This window comes from Ranitomeya imitator, chromosome 1, assembly GCF_032444005.1.
Source record: "Ranitomeya imitator isolate aRanImi1 chromosome 1, aRanImi1.pri, whole genome shotgun sequence".
NCBI lineage: Eukaryota > Metazoa > Chordata > Amphibia > Anura > Dendrobatidae > Ranitomeya > Ranitomeya imitator.
In genome coordinates this window covers 443,763,713-443,786,089 of record NC_091282.1, presented here as the reverse complement: position 1 = coordinate 443,786,089, position 22,377 = coordinate 443,763,713, and the positions used below count along the sequence as shown (strand labels likewise).

Genomic DNA, 22,377 nt, shown 5'->3' with positions numbered 1-22,377 from the left:
CGGCTGTAAAAGCTATTAGAATACCGGCACCTCCGGTCAGGAGTTTGGTTGCATGTATTCAGGGCCCGGCTAAAATAAGCCACTAGAATGGCATATTGTTACTTATTGCTACCAGCAGCTTATTTATACTCGTCTAGTATTTTTTACTGAGCTATATAGACATATCTACTTAGGAGACTACTCCCTCAGGATTACGGGCTAAGTTCAATCTTTTTGTATACTTCTATACTTTGCGTATTTCCACATATTATCCCCATTAAATACACCTTCTGGTTTCTCTAAGACCCGTTTTGCGCAGATTTATCCAGAAATATATATTTACTCTGCGACAATAAAGTGGTTGTTGTCTAAATCTGCAGCAATACAAGATACTCTATACCTTAGTGCCGCTGCAACTCATACCATAAAAATTAAAAGTTTGAAAAATTGCTAAAGTTTCCACATTTCCACCCAATTTCTGATATTTTCACAAATGAATGCAAGTCATATTGAACAAATTTTACCACTATCATGAAGTACAACATGTCACAAGAAAACAGTCTAAAAATCTGTGGGATCTGTTGAAGCATTCCCGAGTTATTGCCACATAGAGTGAAACTGGTCAGAATTGTAAGATTTAACCTCGTCAGAAAAGTGAAAACAGGTTTTGGGGTGAAGGGGTTAAAAGACTTTCCTCTGTGTCCTTATTAAAGCTGACTATGAGGTTAGTATTGGGGGTGTCTTATAGACGCCTCTCCATTACTAACCCCTTGGCTTGATGTCAGCGAGCACAAAACAGCTGACATCAACCCCTCAACTATTACCCCACTTGCTACTGCACCAGGTCAAATAGGAAGAGCAGAGGCTAAGCACCATAATTGGCAATCTAATGGATGCGCCATTTCTGGGGCAGCTGAGGGCTGGTGTTATTAGTCTTGGAGGATGCCAATATCTATGGCCCCTTCCCAGCCTATTAATTTCAGTCTGCAGCTGTATGCTTAGGGTTTGCTGGCTATTAAAAATAGGGGGACTATACATCATTTTTTTTGGGGGGTCCCCCCCTTTTAACAACCAGTGAAGGCTACGCAAACAGCTGGATGCTTATATTAATAGCCTGAGAATCTTCATGGATATTGGCCCCTTCCCCGAATAATAACACCAGCTCCCAGCTGTCTGCTTTCCCTCAGCTGGGAATTAAAAATATGGGGGACACACGCCATTTTTTTCTTTTGCTTATGTATTAGCTAAATACATGCACAGTAAGCTACACACACTGCACTAATTATATTTCTCACCGACATTTTTCTTATTATGCACAGGTGATGGCTGTTGAATGCGCTCATCAGCGTTGCCTGCTCTTGCTGCTATCATTTGTATTTGCATAAACAAAGGGTCTCCTTCTTCTTCATTCTGTCAGTCCTTGAAAATTTGACAGCACTCATATGCATTCTGACTGCAGTCCGATGTTTTCCATACACTCATTGACTTACATGGCTGAGTGCGATTCAAATATCAGATCAAACTCAGACATGCCATGATTTTTTTCCCCAGACTGACTCTGTCCGAGAAAAAATTGGACATGTATGCAGCACCCGCTAGGGCCGTGGGGTACTCGGGCCGGGTCCGGCAGTACTTAAAGGGGTGGTCACAGTGGCAGTGACCCGGTCTGTGGCCCTGGGGGTCCAGTAAAAGGGGATGAATGGAAGTGGAGAATAAAGTCTATAAAGGATAATTTGTGACGCCACCTGTGTTTTTCGGCCAGGGATGGCCGACACTGCTAAAAGGGGTCCACTGGGGGTTGATGTAGTTGCAACAGAGTTGGTATAGCTCCCCACAGGTAGATCTTATTCCCCAGGGCTACCCGTACAGTTAGTAAGAGGGATAATTAACAGTGGAGTGCAGAACTGATGGTGCAGGTAATAATTGAAGGACACAGGGATAGCAGTTTCCTTTATCTTTTACTGATGAAATGCAGGTACAGTCCAGGGTACAGGTAGCAGGATGTGATGGAGTCCGGGCAGTCTGGAAACAGATTGGGATCCACCACACCAGGTGGGTTCGGATGCCTTCCTTCTGCGCTTTGTACTCTAACCCTTGCTGCCTGAAGCACTGCACAAGTCCTCTCAGTGTCTGTACTTCCAACCCATATGGCTGACAGCCTGAGCCTGTCTTGGGCACTGCCTTCTCACTGGCATCCCCTGGTTCCTGACCTGATGTGTTGCCTGTGGATGTCAGTTGGGGCCAGGAGACTTGGAATCTCCAGTCCTCCGGATTCGGTGGCTGAGTATGCAATCCTCTCTCCATCACGGACTCCGGTGTCTGGTCTCTTTGCGCTTTATCTTGGGGTGAGCCCAATCGCAGCTCCAGACCCCAGTTTCCTCTCTCTTCCTTCGTTTCCCTTCAGTGTCTCACACTCAAATCAATCTGACTAACCCCGCCTCCAGACCAGAATTTATAGGGACGCTCCCCTAAAGCCAAGTTTAGAGCTCCTCCTTCTGGTCTGGAGTCAGGAAGGTGTCGCATGTAATTGTTACCTGTTTAGGGAATCCCTCCTTTCATCCAGGCATGACATCATTCCCCGTGAGAAAGGCAATGCCATTGTGGCAACCGGTCCCCTGGGGTGCCACATGTACACTGTCCCATAGACTAACATCTAACATTGGTGTGAGTGCAACCCGCTGTTTTGTTGAATCACATTCGGACTGAAAATTCTGTCACATGCTCAAGCCCTTCTGCTGTTTCTGAGGTTGGTTCATGCGATTTTCTTGTACGAGATAGAAAATAGGTCCTAGTTTGGTCCGAGTTTCATCAATTTGCAATTTGGAAAAGAACATTAAAAATACCCAAACCTAGCACGAAAATGCCTCTATAGGAAAGTTCGGACTTCTCTCTTTTGGAATTTCCTCCTGGTTTTAGCTTGAAAATCTGCATATGGCTTTATTCACACGTCAACATTTCATCAGTGATTATTCATCAGTATTTTTATGCCAAATTCAGGAGTGACTCCAAAACACAGTATATATGTCTTTTAACTATAGTTTTTCTTTGTATATTTCGCTCCAGATGAAAACTGCTGACCAAATACTGATGTGTGAATAAGTCCTAAACACTAAATCAAAATGACATGTAACACCACCTGATAAATGAATCTAGTCAGTATAGTATAGTGTTACACTGTAGCGAATGCTATTCATTGTGTGTGGGGGGGTGCTGTTAACTGTGTTCTTTATGTATCTGAATTAGAAGTCATAACGCTTATTTTATGTTGTTATCTTGCACCCTGTTTTAATGCATGACTTTTTTTTTGCTCTTTCTATTTTTACATCTATTTAGAATTTAGAGGTATAATAAAAAATCTTTAGTTATTTTTCACGTAGTGCTGCAAATAAACAACACACAGTTTCCTATTATAAAATGAGATTAGTGGTTAGTTGATTTCCTTCCCTGTTACATGATTGTCAGAGACTGTAGAGAAAAAAAATGAAAGAATTCCCCAGTGCACTTGAGAAAGAATTATAGTCTTTTATTTGTTATTCTGTATTTAAATCCATGGCATTCTTTGCATTGTAAGCTGGCATTCAAACATACGTCTTGGAAGAAAACTTTGTAAACCTCGGGAATTAAGGGGACTAAATGAGTTGTGAAGGAGAAGCCAGAACTGAAATGAAATGTGTATCTCTCGTTCTTTCAAGTGAGCACATGTGTATAGTTGTGTTTGATAAAATAATTGATTAGGTCAGACAATTAAACCAATTTGTCTAGCATGCAAATTATAGATGTCAGACGGATTCCTGCTGCGAGTTTAAGTGTATTAAATAATCTTCAGCATGCTTAACAAAGACTTGCCCGAAACCTACAAGAACACGTGTTTGTTCTAAACACAGTTTGCTTCTCTAAGGTTTTGCTCGTCAACTTGAAAAAAAAATGCTAATCTTGTCTCATTGAGCAGCTGGGTTTTTGCAGAACTCTTTCTCCTCTTCTTCTAGGGGTTAATTAGCCTTCTTTTAAACTGTGGCCTATTTAGCTGTAGATCTTGCATGATTCAACCAGGGCTGGCGGTACAAAAGCGGAACCATTAACAGGCGGGTGTGTCCAACTGCTTAATTAGCCAGAATAAAAAGGTCTTTTGTCATACTAGCATCTGTTGTTCGTGACACACCTGACAGTCACATTAGGCAAGGATGACTAGATTGAAATTTTGCACATATTTTCTACAATAAACGTGCCATTCATTTACATGCTGGTAGCATCGGTGACATCCGGCAAATGTATCTTATCCCACTGGATTAGTGTATCTACTAAAAAAAGATTGCATGGGCTAATGGAGGACAATATAAGCACTTTGAAAAGTTGTAGCTGTGCCAGGGTTGTGAACACTACATGGTCATTGTTCTGTAGAGCTTTGGTTTTAGATTGGCAGCTTCCAAATCTGGGAATTTGACCAGAATAGGTTTTGAGTATGCTCAAGCATGCCCATTAGGTCTTTAAGATCTGCTTTAGAAAGCTGGCAAATGGTTTGTACTCCCCAAACATGCTTTAGCATTCTAATTGCTCCTTGGTGATGGCTGTCTGAGGAATCGATCAGTTATAAAGTATGTTCAGGAGAACGTTTAACTAGACTGGATGACAGCTTTTCTCAAAACGCTCAAGAGCGAACTAGTTATGTTTCTGTTCTCAGAGATTTGTATCTCCTAAGAAGAGATATGTTTGTGTATTAAAGGCTTTCAATGCAGCAGATTCCTTATTTTCAAATTCCCAAATTTACCTTGTGTCCTTTTTATTACCTGTCTTCATGGCAGACATGCTGTCTATGCCCCTGCTGAACTTTGCACTGTCCCACTGTATCCAAAAGTAACCAGCGGTAGATGCTCCTATTCCAATTTAGAATTACAGAGATCAGCGGTGGAAAAAGAAGGTACGGTAAATGGAACAGATGCTTATAGGCTGCTCCTATTCAACTTCTAGGCTGAAGGCAGTGTACAAGGGTGCAATATAAATCTAGTGTGTTGTTTCTTAGGCACCGCAGAAAGTATTTTGAGGTTTGCACATTACCTCTTTTGGCTTCAAAGTCTGCCGAGGACTAAAGTATTCATTCGGGAAGTTTCTAAAAGCAATTGTAAGATCTCCCATTTATAATTTGTAAAAAAAAAAAAATAAAGAAAAACCTTTACGAGGGTAGGTGATCTGGTTTATGTGGTAAAAATAGACATTAAAGGCGTTGCTTGGCCACCGTATAAAGACAACTTATCGTTAGGATATGTCATCAATCAGAGCTAAGTGAGGTCCAACACCTGGCACTCCCACAAAGTGCAGCTCTATTCAAGGTGTAATGGCCTGTGATGGGTACAGCAGGACGGCAAAAGAAGATGGGAATAAGAGATCAGTTTTGTTCACTACCCAGTATCCCCACCAATCAGCAATTATTTTATTTGATGAGCTCTGGATGTAAACACTTCAAGTGGAGCTCCAATCAAGGTGTAGCGGCCACTGCTGGGTACTGCAGAACAGCAATATGAGACGTGATTAAGAGATAGCTTGGGCTCAGCACCCGGCATCCCTACTGATCAGCAGTTATTTTCTATGGTGACCTCTGGATGTAAATACTTTGAATGAAGCTGCAAAGCACAACTCTATTCAAGGTGTAGTGGCCTCTGATGGGTGCTGCAAGATGCCAATAGAAGACGTGAATAAGAGATTAGTGTGATTCATTACCCTGTTTCCCCACCAATCAGCAGTTCTTTGCTCTATAAACACTTCAAATGGAGCTGCAAAGCGCAGCTCTATTCGAGGTGTAGCCGCCACTGCTGGGCTCCTCCGAATGGCAATAGGAGAAGTTATGACGTACTGGGCAGCTGTTGCTACACATTGGATAGAGCTGAACTTTCCAGCAGTTGACCAAGCAGTTAACAGATTATTGTGGGGGTGCCAGCTGTCAGACCCCCCCACCGATCTCATGTTAATGAGCTATCATATAAATAGGTAATCAATATGCTGTGGCCGGACAATGCCTTTAAAATGTAGCTATTTAACTACCATTTGAAACAGACCTTAAAGGTACCGTCACACTGAATGATATCGCTAGCGATCTGTGACGTTGCAGCGTCCTGGCTAGCGATATCCTTGAGTTTGACAGGCAGCAGCGATCTGGATCCTGCTGTGCCATCGTTGGAGCAGAAAGTCCAGAACTTTATTTCGTCGCTGGTGTTGTGCCAGCGACAGCCACCAGCTGACATCCATCTCTTGACACCCTCTTCCTCCAAACACATGAATGCTCAGTTTAACAGACCTTCTATGTGTTATCAGTGAGGAGAGGGGAGCAAGTCACTGCTGATAGTGGCTTATCTGCCTTGAGAAGAAAAGGACTAGGTATGATATCCAACAGCCTATCATCCTCATCCCCACTCTACTTCAATATCTGAATAAGGGAAAATTCCATAACCCCATAGACATTAGATGGTTGGCCAGTTTGTAGTATGATTTGGATTGTTGCTCACCTGTGTGTATTGGGTACATTTATTTTTGTATTCTCTTGATAGTAGATAAGGAGGCCTCGGGGTCCCTCTATTAACTCTATTACTAGATAAAACATTTGTATTGTTGTCATAGTAAAAAAGTTTAAAATGTTCACCTTTTTGTATAAGTAAAATTTAGGCTAAATTATTTGTTTCTTTGCAGAGACTACCATGCAGACATCCGAAACGGTGTCGGACACGGGTTCCACGGTCACATTACAGACGTCTGTGGCAGGTCAAGCAGCAGTGCCCACCCAGGTTGTACAACAGGTCCCGGTGCAGCAGCAGGTAAGATGTCTCATTCCAATATTCCATATCAGTAATGTTCCCAAACTTCTTTCACAATTGTCTCTTAGAGTAATGCCAGGTCTTCTTCAAAGTTTTAAAAGCTTTAAAAGTTTGTGCATAAAAATGATTTGTCATCTGGCTGACATTCAACAAGTAGACATAAAGTGCCCACATGTAAATGTCAGAAAGATTTCATAAATAATAGTACATAAAATGTATATTATGTAAGATCTGTAAATGTAACAGAGTGGCACTGTGGGTAAGCCTTTGAAAAAATGATGGATAGAGCAATTTCTAGCTTGCTCCTAAAGTGCACTTACCCGGCTTTGCGGCCGTAATTGAGTCCTCTGCCGTGCAACTTGGAGTACACTCCAGGACCCTGCTCTCATGCACACTAGGTCAGCATTACGGTTGCCTTTCACTGAATACAAAATACTCCTTTGTTACTGTGCCAAGCAAGTAGACTTGTCATTCATATCTACTTCAGAACCACAGAACTGGCATGCCATGTTTTGTGGACATACGTATATGTTGGTCATATGCTTTCTATATTAGAATGGGCAAAGTATGCCACAGTTGTCTGCAAAATACAGTATATAAATGTGGCATTTAATGGGCTTATTTCTCACAAAAAACATTTATCACCTATAGTGCAGGTCAATGTTTCCTAACAGTGGTCCTCAAGAGCCACCAACAGGTCATGTTTTCAGGATTTCCTTAGTATTACACAGGTGAGGGAATTTTTGCCTATGCACATGATGGAATTATCACCTTTACAATGCTAAATAAAACCTAAAAATATGACCTGCTGGTGGCTTTTGAGGACCCGAGCTAGGGTAGGTGATAAATGTATGATGGATGTGGTTCCAAATACTCCACTCACTTCTACATATCACCCAGAGGTGTATCTAGCGTTTCTGGCACCCGGGGCAAGAATTCATTTTGGCGCCCCCCCCCCCCCCTCCAAGGGCATATGCCCCCCCATCAGCCCCATCATTGCCCTCTCCTCCCCCCCCCACACACACACCATTCACTTCTCTGCACATTCCCCTGCAGCGCGATACACACACACACACAATACTGAGACACACACATACGCACACACTCACATACACACACACACACACATTCACACACACACTCACACACATTCACACACACTCACACACATACACATTCACACACATACACATTCACACACACACATACACACTCACATTCACACACATACACACACTCACATACACACACTCCTCTCACCTCTCCTCGCGCTCTGCGCAGCAGCTCCATCGCCTTCCTCTGACACAGCCGGCCGCTGAATGATGACGTCATCCAGCGGCGCGTCTGTGTGAGAGGAAGCAGGAAGAAGACAGATCGTGCGGCTGGGCAGTGGAGCTGCAGGGATTTCTCCCTGCCCGCCGCAGCCACTCTGCAGGGGCTCCCCTCCCCCTCTGCACACACTGGGAGCCGGCACTCTGCAGCTTCTCTGTGCCAGCTGTCAGCTTGACAGTCGGCACAGAGAACAGCTGACTCCCAGTGCAGGGGGGTGGCAGAATGCAGCCGACGGGGGAGACACTGCGGACCGCCGAATTAGGCGGCCCGACTGTGCCCCCCTGCTGGCTGCGCCCGGGGCAAATGCCCCGGCTGCCCCCCCCCTAGATACGCCACTGATATCACCCAACTTGAAGGACAAGAAAGAGGGACACACAATGGTATCAATAAAAAATATTGCTCACTGTGCAAAAACAAGCCCTCTCAGCTTGGATGGGAAAAAATTGCACGCAAACATTCTTGTCTGCTTTTTTTATTTTTTTTTATAAAGGGAACCTATGATTAGATTCATGTTGCCCCAACTTGTACTCCAGTCCAAGAAAGCAGCCGAAAGACGTGACATTTTCCTTAAGAGACGTGCCCCTCTTAATAAAGTTGGCACATGTTACTAAAGCGGACCCTGGATCAAGACTGGCTTATTAATTTCCAGTATTGATGAATTTCCCCAAAAGTGTTGCCATAACAATAAAGCAAATTTCTTTTTTTGATATTTTCATAAGAATACAATTTTATTCACTATACAGTATATTCTATAAATATCCACAAGTGGTAACTGCACCTGTTGTGGAAATTTGGAGATCCTAAAGAAATAAATGGGAGGAGGATGCTGAAAGCACCTGCGCGGGGACCCAATATCGAGACCGGTAACAGACTTTTACGGGACGTTTGAAGAGCACTGACAAACATGGCCAATATTTTCTACATAGCATAAGTCTGTTTCTTTGGAAAAGGTACAGTATGGCAAATGATCATTTTGGATCATCCTACCAAACGGGTGATACGTTGGGTGTTCACGTAACCCAAGCCCATTCGCCCAGCTTATGTATAGTGAGCGCTGTGCTGATCTCATTTGCATTTTCTTGCATATTTATACAGCAAGTAATTCTTATGAATCAAAGTTCCTTAGTGAATACTATCAGGTATTTGGACTCGGAGCTTACATGCCCTGTCAAAGCTTCACACTTATCTGGATTAGCAGAAGTCTGTTTCCTAAGAAATAAAAAACACCTTTCGACACATGAGTTGATTAAACCTAATTCCTAAAAATGTAATTGGTTTCCCAAACAATTCATTATGTATCTCAGATCATTTTCCCTACAGGAAGTCTTGTCATATTTGTTGTATACTTGTACTTTATGTGCATAATTGCTATTAATTTTGCCGCCTACACTTAAGAACCCATGAAAGCATTATTTTTGGGTTTTTTTCCCCTCTAATGTTTGAAAAGTGCTAGGGCTAGTTCTTCCTCGCTGCTGGAGTAATTATGTAGCATAACTTACCAGCGAGCAATGATACATTAAAAATGAGTTGAACAATATAATTAGCATGCTCCAATGTGAGAAATCTTGTACCATGCCAGCGCGAACCAGAATGTAAGCCTACTGACGAAATCCAGGCAAGACAAAAAGCATGTCAAGCCAAATTAGTCCAGAAGTGTAAGCGTCCGTCGCAAGCATGGGGGATATTTTTAGATCTCCATTTCAAGTCGGCTGAATTATGAAGTGACCTTCTCTATGAAATCCTTCAAGATGAGTGAAACCATGGGCTTATGCGTTCAAATCCATTTCACAATCAAGTGAGCCTTGCACCAGGTACGATGTACATAGTGTACAGGATAAAGGCGACATGATGCAGAGTGACATACAGTCTGTGCAAATTTGCATACATTAATAATACGAGTACATGGGCTTAGTTTGAAGAAAAGATGAAGATTTTACATATTTTTCTTAGTCTATGATTAACTTAAAGCACTTATGTACAATGTTGGGCTCCAAACCCCGTTTTGGCTAGCGGAAGTACTTTTTATAGGAACACTAAACCTAAAAAAAATATAATATAAACCTTTTACTAGTGGTAACTCTTCAGCATCAATTGCAAGCTCCTAAAATAATCTTGCAAAAACTTACTAGAGAAGCAGAAGTATTGTTTTTATTTTAATTTTTTATTTTTTTGCAAGGGCTGGGGCATAGCTATTCAAATAAATGATAAAACTGCTGCACCGTCAAAAGATCGGCGTCATCTGTCAGCTGTTTACTTGTTAATGGCCGCCATGATGCTGATTATTTTGTGGCCATGAACAACTAAACTGTGGCCCCAGAGTTCTTGCTTCTTAATATCTGAAGAGGATATTTGCATACCGTACTTAAATTTACAGAGGAGCATTACATGACTTATCAGTTTCCGTACACCAACTTGGCACAAGGAGGAATATTGCCCCTTTGATTTCTTGTCCCAGACCTTTCACCTAGCCAAACTAGTTCTCCTGTTTTGCACTGATGAGAGGCAAACACCTGAAACACATGTCTGCAAATGGAGAGTAATGTGGCAAGACCCTTTAAAGAGTCAATATTGACTTATAGGAATGCTACTTCCAGTCCTCTTTTTCGCTGAAGAGGCTATTTACTTTAAGCAAACACAAAAGTAAAGTCAACCCATCATGTAATACTAATATAACTAGAAAAAAAGTCTTCGCATTTGCCCCGTTTGTTCCTGTCGGTTTCAGAGAATGCCCTAAACTAGGCTTTATAAGTAGATACCGTAATTACACATTTGTGTAATTGTGGAAGAGATTATTTTTGTCATGTATTTTTTTTCTTAAAGGAACAGTTGTCCAAAAGAAAAAAATGACTATATTTCCCATAAAAACCAATCATACAAAGCTTTCATATATTATAGTGCTGTTAAAAATGAAAGCAATATTGTGATAGTTGCTAATAGGTGATAAGGACGATTTCTTACATCTGCCCTATGATGGCTTACTTGATGCACAGTTATAGCATTGTAGACTTATACATAGTAGTTTATCCATTCCCTAAAAGAGGCTAGTCACCCATCCACACATGCAGAAGCAGAGTTCTGACACCTGCAGCCCCCTGCAGCTGGAACTACAGTGACTAGATGAAAACGCATGAAAAGCAGAACAATAGTATTGTGGGGTGGAGGGTGCGTAAGTATAGTGGGTGCAGGGGTTGCAGCTTCAGGAGGCCCAAATGTACCCACATGGGAAGACCAATACTTTTACAGACCCATTATAGTTAGGGCTCTGTTGGAAATTTTACATCGGTGCTCACAAGCTTCAAATTACACTGATGAGCAAAAGGGTAACATGTTTTGAACATTTGAATTTCAGGCTCCATATTTCACCATCCACTACTACTTTGAAAGTGAGACTGCCATCATTTTATAGACAGTCATCTTGGCTATTTCATATATAAATTTTACTTTCAACTATTTAGCATATGATTAGTTATGCAGATTCTTGTCATGTCACTGCATTGTTACTATTTTGCTCCTAAAAATCTAAATGTTAAATTTTATTATTTTGTTAGTGTTTTGTAAATCCACTTTTGGCTTTCAACACTGCCGGAAACTTTCAGGGCCTGCTCTCGATCAGATTCAAACATGTCTCCACTGAAATCTGATACCAGGTCTCTTCTACACATTGCCAAAGTTGATGCATATTGGTCGGCTTTACTTGGATATGTATATAACTTTTTCATTGTCCACTTTTTATAAATTTTTGGAAACTCAAGCTGAAGCTTCCGTGGTGACATAAAGGGCAGTGGGTTCTCTCTTCCGCTGGCCTGGCTGTCTTTAGAAAGACCACATGGGCCAGGGCTCATTGCACTGAACACCCATTCTCCTTTCCTGTGAGCAGAACATTACTCAGACAACACAGGGTGAGGTTACCACACTCCGATAAGACTTTATTGGATAACCAACAGTCAACAACATATAGTACATTCAAAGCAAGTACACAAGATGGCGCAAATGACAGAATCTCACCCTTCTGCTGGCTCACCGGGGATTTGAACCTCTGCAACTTCAGAGCATACAGATTGAGCCCACAAAGTCATTTGGAGAATATGGGTTGGGGCAATGATGGGCAAATCTGTATGTCACCAGCTGAAACCGTGGTTCCTGTGGTGACATCCATCTTAATGATTTAGAGATGATCTGCAAAGAGGAGTGGACCAAAATTCCTCCTGACATGTACTCAAAACTCATCATCAACTACAAAAACGTCTGTCTGCTGTGCTTGCAAAAAAGGGTTTTGCCACCAAGTATTAACTCTTGTTTGCCATAGAGATCAAATACTTATTTTTCAGTGCAAATAAATTTATATAATTTATACAATGTAATTTTCTGGATTTTTTTTATATTCTATCTCTCAATGTTAAATTTACCCTACCATTAAAATTTATACAAAACAAACAAGAGCTGGCCTAGCTATAAGTTGCACTTCCACATTAAAGATTAAACCTTCAAATACACAGGAAGCATATGCCAAATAATTTAAGAAAATACAAAAATTCTTTATTAAATACTGAAAAACATACATAAATTAAAAGAATTAATCAGTGGGTAAACACCAAATGGATCTGCAAGCACAAGATAATTAATATCTAAGTATATATATGAGTGATTATTTTTCTTTTAGATAAATTAGTATCTCATGGTTAGTAAAAGCAAAAAGGAATTGACATTAATTCATTTATGAGAAAAAAAATTCATATTCAATTAGTGCTTATAAAATTCGACGTATAGGCAAAAGATTTTCCAATCGGTGATGTATCCTTATACTAATAGACCCTTCAACAGTATAAGTAAAAAATAGTATTGGAAAGTTGCAAATTTAAAAAGGTAATATATTCAATAAATACTGTATTATTAAGGTCTAGTAGTATACATAGTAAATAGTCAAATAACTAGATTCCAGTGCTAGGTAGAAAATCTAAGTCAAGAGAAGACCTAAAAGAATACCACAGGGAAACACTCCTCACCTAAAAGACAATATGCACCCTTCATATTAATAGTAGTAATGGTGCTGTTGGCAATACTAATTAATGCTGAAGGCACATGTATAATGTCATTATCAAGATTTAATCAGCGTAGTGCATAAACTCAAATGCATAGCGCTATTCAGTGACTAGGTGATAGTGGTGAGGAGATAAAAGTTTTGCATGAATAGAATATACATAACCTGACTGCAAGTGGCGCCTCGACGTGCGTTTCGAAATAGCTTCTTCCTTTTTGGGGGTCTTGTGATCTATAAAATTATAGACTGTTCATGTCTTTGTCAGTGGGAAAACTTACAAAATCAGTAAAGGATCAAATACTTATTTCCCCACACTGTATGTATGATTTATCCAAGGTGATTGTCTATAAAATGATGGTAGTCTCATATTCAAAGCAGAAGTGGATGGTTAGATTTCACTGGAAATTCCATTTATTATATCAAATCACTTTTTTCCTGGAGTGTGTCATCTTTTTAATAGTATCTTTAAGCATGTATTTTCTTACTTGTTTGCATAGCATACAGTGTCTTGAAAAAGTATTCATACCCCATGAACTTTTCCACATTTTTTTATGTTACACCCATAAATTTTAATGTATTGGGGGGAGATTTTATGTGCTATACCAACACTAAGAAGCAAATATTTGTGATGTGTAAAGGAAATGCTACATAGTTTTTTTTTTCTCTTTCTTTGTGACGTGCATTTGTATTCAACCCACCCTGAGTCAATGCTTTGTAGGATCACTTTTTGCAGCAATTACTGTTGCAAGTCATATGCGTTTACCAGCTTTGCACATCTAGAAGTTAACATTTTTCCCCTTTCCTCTTTGCAAGCTAGCTGTAGCTCAGTGAGATTGCATGGAGGGCATGTGAACAGCAATTTTCAAGTGTCCCCTAAATGGCATGTGAAAGAAGGTGCTCTGGTAAGATGAGAGCAAAGTAGAGCTTTTTGGGCTAAACGCAAAACACTATGTGCAGTGGAAAACTTACACTGCATATCACCCTGAAAACACCATTCCCACTGTCACACATGGTGGCAGCATCATGATGTGGTGTGGCTTTTCTTCAGCAGGGACAGGAAAGCTGTTCTGGGTTGGCTGGCTACAATGTAATGATTCATATCAAATCATATTCAAGTGTTTGAATGGCCCAGTCACAGTCCAGACCTAAATCCTATTGAGCATCTGTGGCAAGACTTAAAAATTGCTCTTCACAGACACTCACCAGCCAGTCTCACTGAGCCAGAGCTAGTTTGGAAAGAAAAATGGGCAAATATTTCAGCCTGTAGATGTGCAAAGCTTGTAGAGGTATAAGTTCCTTTACACTTCACAAATACTTTCTTTTTTGTGTTGGTACTTCACATAAAAGTTTGTAGTCTAAGGGGTTATGTTTCTCCTTGTGGAGAGTGACAGACCAGCTCTGGAATGTCAAGGTAAGGGGGCTTATTTGCCATGCAATTCTCCTCTGGGAAATGTAATATGCAAATTGCCTCTTCAGACAGAAAGAGGACTTTAAATCTGTAGCGCCACCTGTTGTAAGTAGCGATCCTACAAGTCACAATCAACCCTTTAGCAAGACTTGCATTATGACTTGGGATAATGTTATGATCTGGTGGTTAGAACAAATAGTGGACCTGGTAGTTAGAGCACCAGAAAAGACCTGATAGCACATTAATACAGGACAAGCTCTGGGAAGTGGAACCTCTGCTGACCGCAATCCCTAATCCTTTCACGTACACTAGAAATAGCCGTGGAGCGCTCCTATCATGACCTAGGCGCCTCGTCACAGCCTCAGAACTAGCTAGCCCTAGAGATAGGAAAAATAAGCCTATCTTGCCTCAGAGAAAATTCCCCAAAGGAAAAGGCAGCCCCCCACATATATTGATTGTGAGTAAGATGAAATCACAAACACAGAGATGAAATAGATTTAGCAAAGAGAGGCCCGACTTACTAAACAGACAGAAGATAGGAAAGGTCACTTTGCAGTCAGCACAAAACCCTACAAAAGCCACACAGAGAGTGCAGGGAAAAATACCTTCCGCACCGACTAACGGAGCGGAGGCGCCCCTCTGCGTCCCAGAGCTTCCAGCAAGCAAGGCAAAATTCACATAAGCATGCTGGACAGAAAAAATAGCAAACAAGAAAAAAGCAAAGCGAAACTTAGCTTCTGCTGGAGAAAACAGGTAACCAGGAAGATCCAGGAGCGAACTAGACCAATGCTACAACATTGACAGCTGGCATCGGACAATGATCCAAGTGGAGTTAAATAGAGCAGCCCACTAACGAATTAGCCTCGTCACCTGTGGAAGGAAACTCAGAAACACCCACAGGCATCAGAGAAAGTCCATGGACAGAACCAGCCGAAGTACCATTCATGACCACAGGAGGGAGCCCGAAAACAGAATTCACAACAGGATAAAAGGCAAATCAGAATCTCAATTTGCAGACACGGTGTTTCAGGCTATTGGCCCTTGTTAGTGCAAAGTATGATTATTGATTTGGCTAGGTGAGATGCTCTGGACTGGGGACATGCATGTCACTATCCACAAGGAGAAATGTTATCCCTTAGACCCCAGCCCAGAGCCTCTCACCTAGCAAAATCAGTTCATATACTTTGCACTGACGAGGGCCAATAGCCCGAAACACAGTGTATGCAAATTGAGATTCTAATTTGGCTTTTATCTTAAGTCATATTGCAAGACTTGTAGGATCGCTACTTCCATCAGGTGGCGCTATAGAGTTCAAGTCTCTCTGAAGAGGTAATTTGCATATAAAAGTTTGTAGGCACAGCAGGAAAGAATATAGAAAAGTTCAGGGGTATGAATTCTTTTTCAAGTTGTTTTCCTTGAAATTTACTTGGCGTAAAAAAATGTAATATCTTGGTCACTGGGTCACAACTAATATGACTGAGAAGTAGTTAAAATGTTATCTTTATTCTAGTTCATAATTCACTTCAAAACTAAGTAAACATTTTACATGAAGAGAAAAATACATTGGAGCGAGAACATTCCAAGTGCAAGTTGAGACTTGTCCTGTCTTATTGAAGCATTTCTGCCTATGTTAATAAATTTTAGTCACCAATTATTTGTAACTGCTGATGTTGTAACGGATCAAGAAATTCCTATGGGTCATTTATTGGATGATTTTGATGTCCAAACTATAATTATTACTCTTTTTATTACAACTAACGTTCCTATTTCTATTACACGAACATAATGACAGCCAATACGTCTTTTAACTGACCTGAGATATAAGAAAATAGCCTCCCCATACAGGTGACAATCCAGCAGCTGTCGGCTGTACACTATAGCTGACAACTTTCTGCATCAGCCACGATAAGTGTTTGCACCGTCCAAATCTGTTTAACCCATTAGATGCTGCTGTAAATAGTGACTATATCATTATATATGGTTAACAGAGTGTGGGGGCTTCCTCTTTATCCCAATTGGTGCCCTCAGATCATGATTGTGTGGTCCTGATGTTTGCCGTGGCAATTCATGACCAAATAGCGGCCTTAGAGTCTGACAGCTGTAGTAATCTGTTCAGAAGTTAGAGGCATTTAGGTGGTAAAAAGACACATTTTCATTTCTGTCATACCACTTTGCATTAATTCCTGTAAAGCACCTGAAGGGTTAATAAACTACCTGACAACAGATTTCAATATGTCAGGGGGTGCTGTTTTTAAAATGGTATCACGTTTGGGGGTTTCCCAATATATGAGACCCCTAAAGTCACTTCAAACATTGATAAGTCCCTAAAAAAATTAATTTTGTAAATTTCCTTGAAAAAATGAAAAATTGCTGCTACATTTTTAAACCTCCTAAAATGCTAATAAAATAACATTTTACAAATTATGCTGATGTAAAGCCGACATGTGGGAAATGTTATTTATTAATGGTTTGCTGTGGTATGACCATCTGGATTAAAAGGATAATCATTCAAATTTTGAAAATTGCTAATTTTTTAACATTTTTCTCAAATTTTTGATATTTTTTATAAATAAACACAAAACATACTGACCTAAATTTACCATTATCATGAAGTATAATGTGTCACGAAAAAACAGTCTCAAAATCACTGGGATTTGTTGAAGCGTTGCAGAGTTATTACCACATAAATTGGCACTGGTCAGATTTAAAAAATTTGGCTCCGTCACTAAGGGGTTAAAGACCTTATTCTTTGTTGCATTTTCCTCGGTTTTTGTTGTTTTTCAACTCTTTTTATTTTTACACCCAATTGTTCTTTTAATTTGCACCTTTTTAAAGTATTTTATGTCTGCCATTTTTTTTAATTTTTCTGTTTACTCTTGTTGGCAGAGTTTGGAGTTTCTACCTACATCTTTTCAAATGATTTATCAATTGTGACTTTAAAAACAAAATCACAACATTTTGGTATAAATGTACTCCAGTTCCATTCTGGAGTGATTTTATGTATGCAAGTTATTTTTGTGAAAATTTTTCATCATTTAGCATAACAGGCGCCTTTTAGCGCTGAAAAACAAAATGCAAAACAGATTTAAGACAACAATAAAGGTAATTTTTTATTTTGCAAAAATCCTTATGAGACATCTGCAATTCTGAAGAATTTACCTAATAAATTAATAATGGATTCTATAACAGGTTCGTGAATTTTTCGCAAAATAAAAAATCATGGTTTTTTTTTCCATCTATAACTTTTTTTGTACCTTTTTACAATAAAAAGTCATCTAATTTGTTCAAATGTTTCACACAACTCTAACATTTGCTGCACCAAAAATTCTGGGATACAAAAGAAAAAAAAATAACTTCAGGGGAAAATGAGTACTGTATGTTAGTAATGAATCATCCTCAAATATCCAGATTACAAAATCCATGCACAGAAAGGCAAACACAAGCTTCAAAATAGGCACAAGTTAACCCTTCCTGACCAGGCGATTTTCTGTTTTCATTTTTTCCTCCCCTCTTCTAATATCCATAACTTTTTTATTTTTCCTTTGACATACTTGTAGATGTATGAGGGCACAATTTTTTGCAGGACAATTTGCATTTTTAAACAACAGACTGAAAAGCAGGAAAAAAAATTCAAGTGTGGCATAATTTCGAAAAAAAGTGAAATTTTGGCAGTTTTTGGGATTTTTTTTGCCCACTTTCGTTATTCGGTAAAAATAACCTGACATGATTTTCCAGGTCAATATAATTACGATGATAGCAAGCATGCATAGTTTTTTTTTGTTTAAGTCATGAGAAAAAAATTATTTAATTTGTTAAAATGTTTTGCTTGTGTCGCCAATTTCCGAAACCCTTGAAAAGTAAGAGAGAAAAGGATAAGCAAGAACAAGCGATTACCAGAAGATACAAATACAATGTTTTTTTTATTAAATCAAGGACAACATATGGGAAAACAAACAAAGTTAAAAACATCTAAAAAAACAATCATGGCTAACAAGAACCACACAGCAACAACAGCCTATAATATGGTCATTGTGGATCCCAAAAACTAGATAGTAGCCCAAAACAGGGGGCAAAGCATGTAAACATGGACAATAAAGAGCAGTAGTGCCAAGTATCCAATGAACACAAAGATAAGTATATGTGCATGTCATGGGGTCCTTCTCTGGTACCACGCAATCAACAGAGCCAGCAAAGATTGAACAATCCCAAGACCTTTATTTAGGCAAAAATACGAAAGGTCCATATACAATCCACCACACAAAGGATAAAATAGTCCAGAACACGAATGCAGTTCAGTAACAGGATAAAAGTCCAACAATCCAGCAGACAGAGGATAGCATAGTCCATATACTCTTCTTTCTCTCTGACATGCTGTGAACCCATCATCATTCCACACAGGACTGACCTGTGTGTCACCTCCCTGATATTTACAAGTCCCTCTCCTCATTCACAGGTGGTGTGGGGGGTAGAGGGGTGGGTCTCAGGGGCTCATTGTTTCAACAAGCTAGTTCAATATGTCATTAGCATATTAGCAAACAACATTATTCACTGACCCTGTGGAGAGATAACAGTACAGGACTGTGGGGGCTGATATCAGATGGCAAATAACTCATTCTACAAGAGAACACCATGATAATCAGTAAAATATAAATATACACAAATTGATACCCACATAACATACTGTATCCCACCATCACAGTGCAGATATTAATAGTTCCTAGAAATACACATGCATGTGTGCATGGTTACAGGCAATAAGGTACATAGTGAAATTCAGTAGGTGCACTATGTTGGATATGCAAGATCCCAAACAATTTACATCCTGTAAAATGCCTTGTTAGATGTCACAGAGAATGCAAAAGAAATAATATTAATGTATTAGAAAGAATAGTAATAAGCAATTGAAAGGACCGCAGCAAACAATACTTAGCATCGATATAAGGTAGGTGCCCCTATAGCATGCCATCCATAGTGGGAGTAGGTTCCATCATTTTGTATTTTCTGGGTGGTGCCCACTCTCTTCTTCTTTGCAAATTTTCGAAACCCATAACATTTTCATTTTTTGGCCAATGCAGCAGAGTGAGGGCTTGAAGTTTTTATTGGTATGATTTTGGAATAAATAAAGGTATAATGTTTTCATCACCTCTTATTGCATTTTAACCCCTTCCCGACCTGTGACACAGCGTATGCGTCATGAAAGTCGGTGCCAATCCGACCTGTGACGCATATGCTGTGTCACAGAAAGATCGCGTTCCTGCAGGCCGGGTGAAAGGGTTAACTCCAATTTCACCCGGCCTGCAGGGACAGGGGGAGTGGTAGTTTAGCCCAGGGGGGGTGGCTTCACCCCCCCGTGGCTACGATCGCTCTGATTGGCTGTTAAAAGTGAAACTGCCAATCAGAGCGTTTTGTAATATTTCACCTAAAAAACTGGTGAAATATTACAATCCAGCCATGGCCGATGCTGCAATATCATCGGCCATGGCTGGAAACACTTATGTGCCCCCACCCCACCCCGCCGATCGCCCCCCAGCCCCCCGATCTGTGGTCCGCTCCCCTCCGTCCTGTGCTCCGCTCCCCCGTCCTCCTGTCCGCTCCCCCGTGCTCCAATCACTCCCCCGTGCTCCAATCAAACCCCCCCGCACTCCGATCACCCCCCCGCACAGCGATCCCCCCGTGCTCCGATTTCCCCCCCGTGCTCCGATCCACCCCCCTGCACAGCGATCCCCCACCCTGTGCTCCAATCCACCCCCCCGTGTTCCGATCCACCCCCCCATGCTCCGATCCACCCCCCCCGTGCTCCGACGCTCCCCCCGTGCCCTGATCTCCCCCCCCTTATACTTACCTCCCGGGATCCGTCCGTCTTCTTTCCTGGGCACCGCCATCTTCCAAAATGGCGGGCGCATGTGTAGTGCGCCCGCCGAATCTGCCGGCCGGCAGATTCGTTCCTATGTGAGTTTTGATCACTGAGATATAACCTATCTCAGTGATCAAAATAAAAAAAAATAGTAAATGACCCCCCCCCTTTGTCACCCCCATAGGTAGGGACAATAAAAAAATAAAGAATTTTTTTTTTTTCTACACTAAGGTTAGAATAGGGTTAGGGGTAGGGTTAGGGGTAGGGTTAGGGGTAGGGTTAGGGTTTCGGTATGTGCACACGTATTCTGTTCCTCTGCGGATTTTTCCGCTGCGGATTTGATAAATCCGCAGTGCTAAACCGCGGTTTTTCTGCGCATTTCACTGCGGTTTTACAACTGCGATTTTCTATTGGAGCAGTTGTAAAACCGCTGCGGAATCCGCAGAAAGAAGTGACATGCTGTGGAATGTAAACCGCTGCGTTTCCGTGCAGTTTTTCCGCAGCATGTGCACAGCGATTTTTGTTTCCCATAGGTTTACATTGAACTGTAAACTCATGGGAAACTGCTGCGGATCTGCAGCGTTTTCCGCAGCGTGTGCACATACCTTTAGAATTAGGCTATGTGCACACGGTGCGGATTTGGCTGCGGATCCGCAGCAGTGTTCCATCAGGTTTGCAGTTCCGTGTAAACATATGGAAAACCAAATCCGCTGTGCCCATGGTGCGGAAAATACCACGCGGAAATGCTGCGTTGTATTTTCCGCAGCATGTCAATTCTTTGTGCGGATTCCGCAGCGTTTTACACCTGTTCCTCAATAGGAATCCACAGGTGAAATCCGCACAAAAAACACTGGAAATCCACGGTAAATCCGCAGGTAAAACGCAGTGCCCTTTACCCGCGAATTTTTCAAAAATGATGCTGAAAAATCTCACACGAATCCGCAACGTGGGCACATAGCCTTAGGGTTAGGGTTGGAATTAGGGTTGTGGTTAGAGGTGTGATTAGGGTTATGGCTACAGTTGGGATTAGGGTTAGGGGTGTGTTGGGGTTAGTGTTGGAGTTAGAATTGAGGGGTTTCCACTGTTTAGGCACATCAGGGGTCTCCAAACGCAACATGGCGCCACCATTGATTCCAGCCAATCTTGTATTCATAAAGTCAAATGGTGCTCCCTCAATTCCGAGCCCCGACGTGCGCCCAAACAGTGGTTTACCCCCACATATGGGGTACCAGCATACTCAGGACAAACTGCGCAACAATTACTGGGGTCCAATTTCTCCTGTTACCCTTGTGAAAATAAAAAAATGCTTGCTAAAACATCATTTTTGAGGAAAGAAAAATTATTTTTTATTTTCATGGTTCTGCGTTGTAAACGTCTGTGAAACACTTGGGAGTTCAAAGTGCTCACCACATATCTAGATAAGTTCCTTGCGGGGTCTAGTTTCTAAAATGGGGTCACTTGTGGGGGGTTTCTACTGTTTAGGCACACCAGGGGCTCTGCAAACGCAACGTGACGTCCGCAGACCATTCCATCAAAGTCTGCATTTCAAAAGTCACTACTTCCCTTCTGAGCCCCGACGTGTGCCCAAACAGTGGTTTACCCCCACACATGGGGTATCAGCGTACTCAGGAGAAACTGGACAACAACTTTTGTGGTCCAATTTCTCCTGTAACCCTTGGGAAAATAAAAAATTCTGGGCTAAATAATTATTTTTGAGGAAAGAAAACGTATTTATTATTTTCACTGCTCTGTGTTAAGAACTTCTGTGAAGCACTTAGGGGTTCAAAGTGCTCACCTCACATCTAGATAAGTTCCTTTCGGGGTCTAGTTTCCAAAATGGGGTCACTTGTGGGGGGTTTCTACTGTTTAGCCACATCAGGGGCTCTGCAAACGCAACGTGACGCCCGCAGAGCATTCCATCAAACTCTGCATTTCAAAACGTCACTACTTCACTTCCGAGCCCCAG

At 41.1% G+C, this 22,377-nt stretch overlaps 1 protein-coding gene across 8 annotated transcripts in view; it reads left to right on the top strand.

The window, feature by feature from the left end:
- The window catches only part of RFX3 (regulatory factor X3), a 436,417-nt gene that overhangs the window by 224,401 nt on the left and 189,639 nt on the right, over window positions 1-22,377 (top strand). For all 8 annotated transcript variants that reach the window (XM_069764135.1, XM_069764125.1, XM_069764169.1 and 5 more), the window contains one exon: window positions 6,655-6,779. In XM_069764135.1, the coding sequence (XP_069620236.1) occupies window positions 6,655-6,779 (125 nt within the window). The remainder of the gene's footprint in view (window positions 1-6,654; window positions 6,780-22,377) is intronic.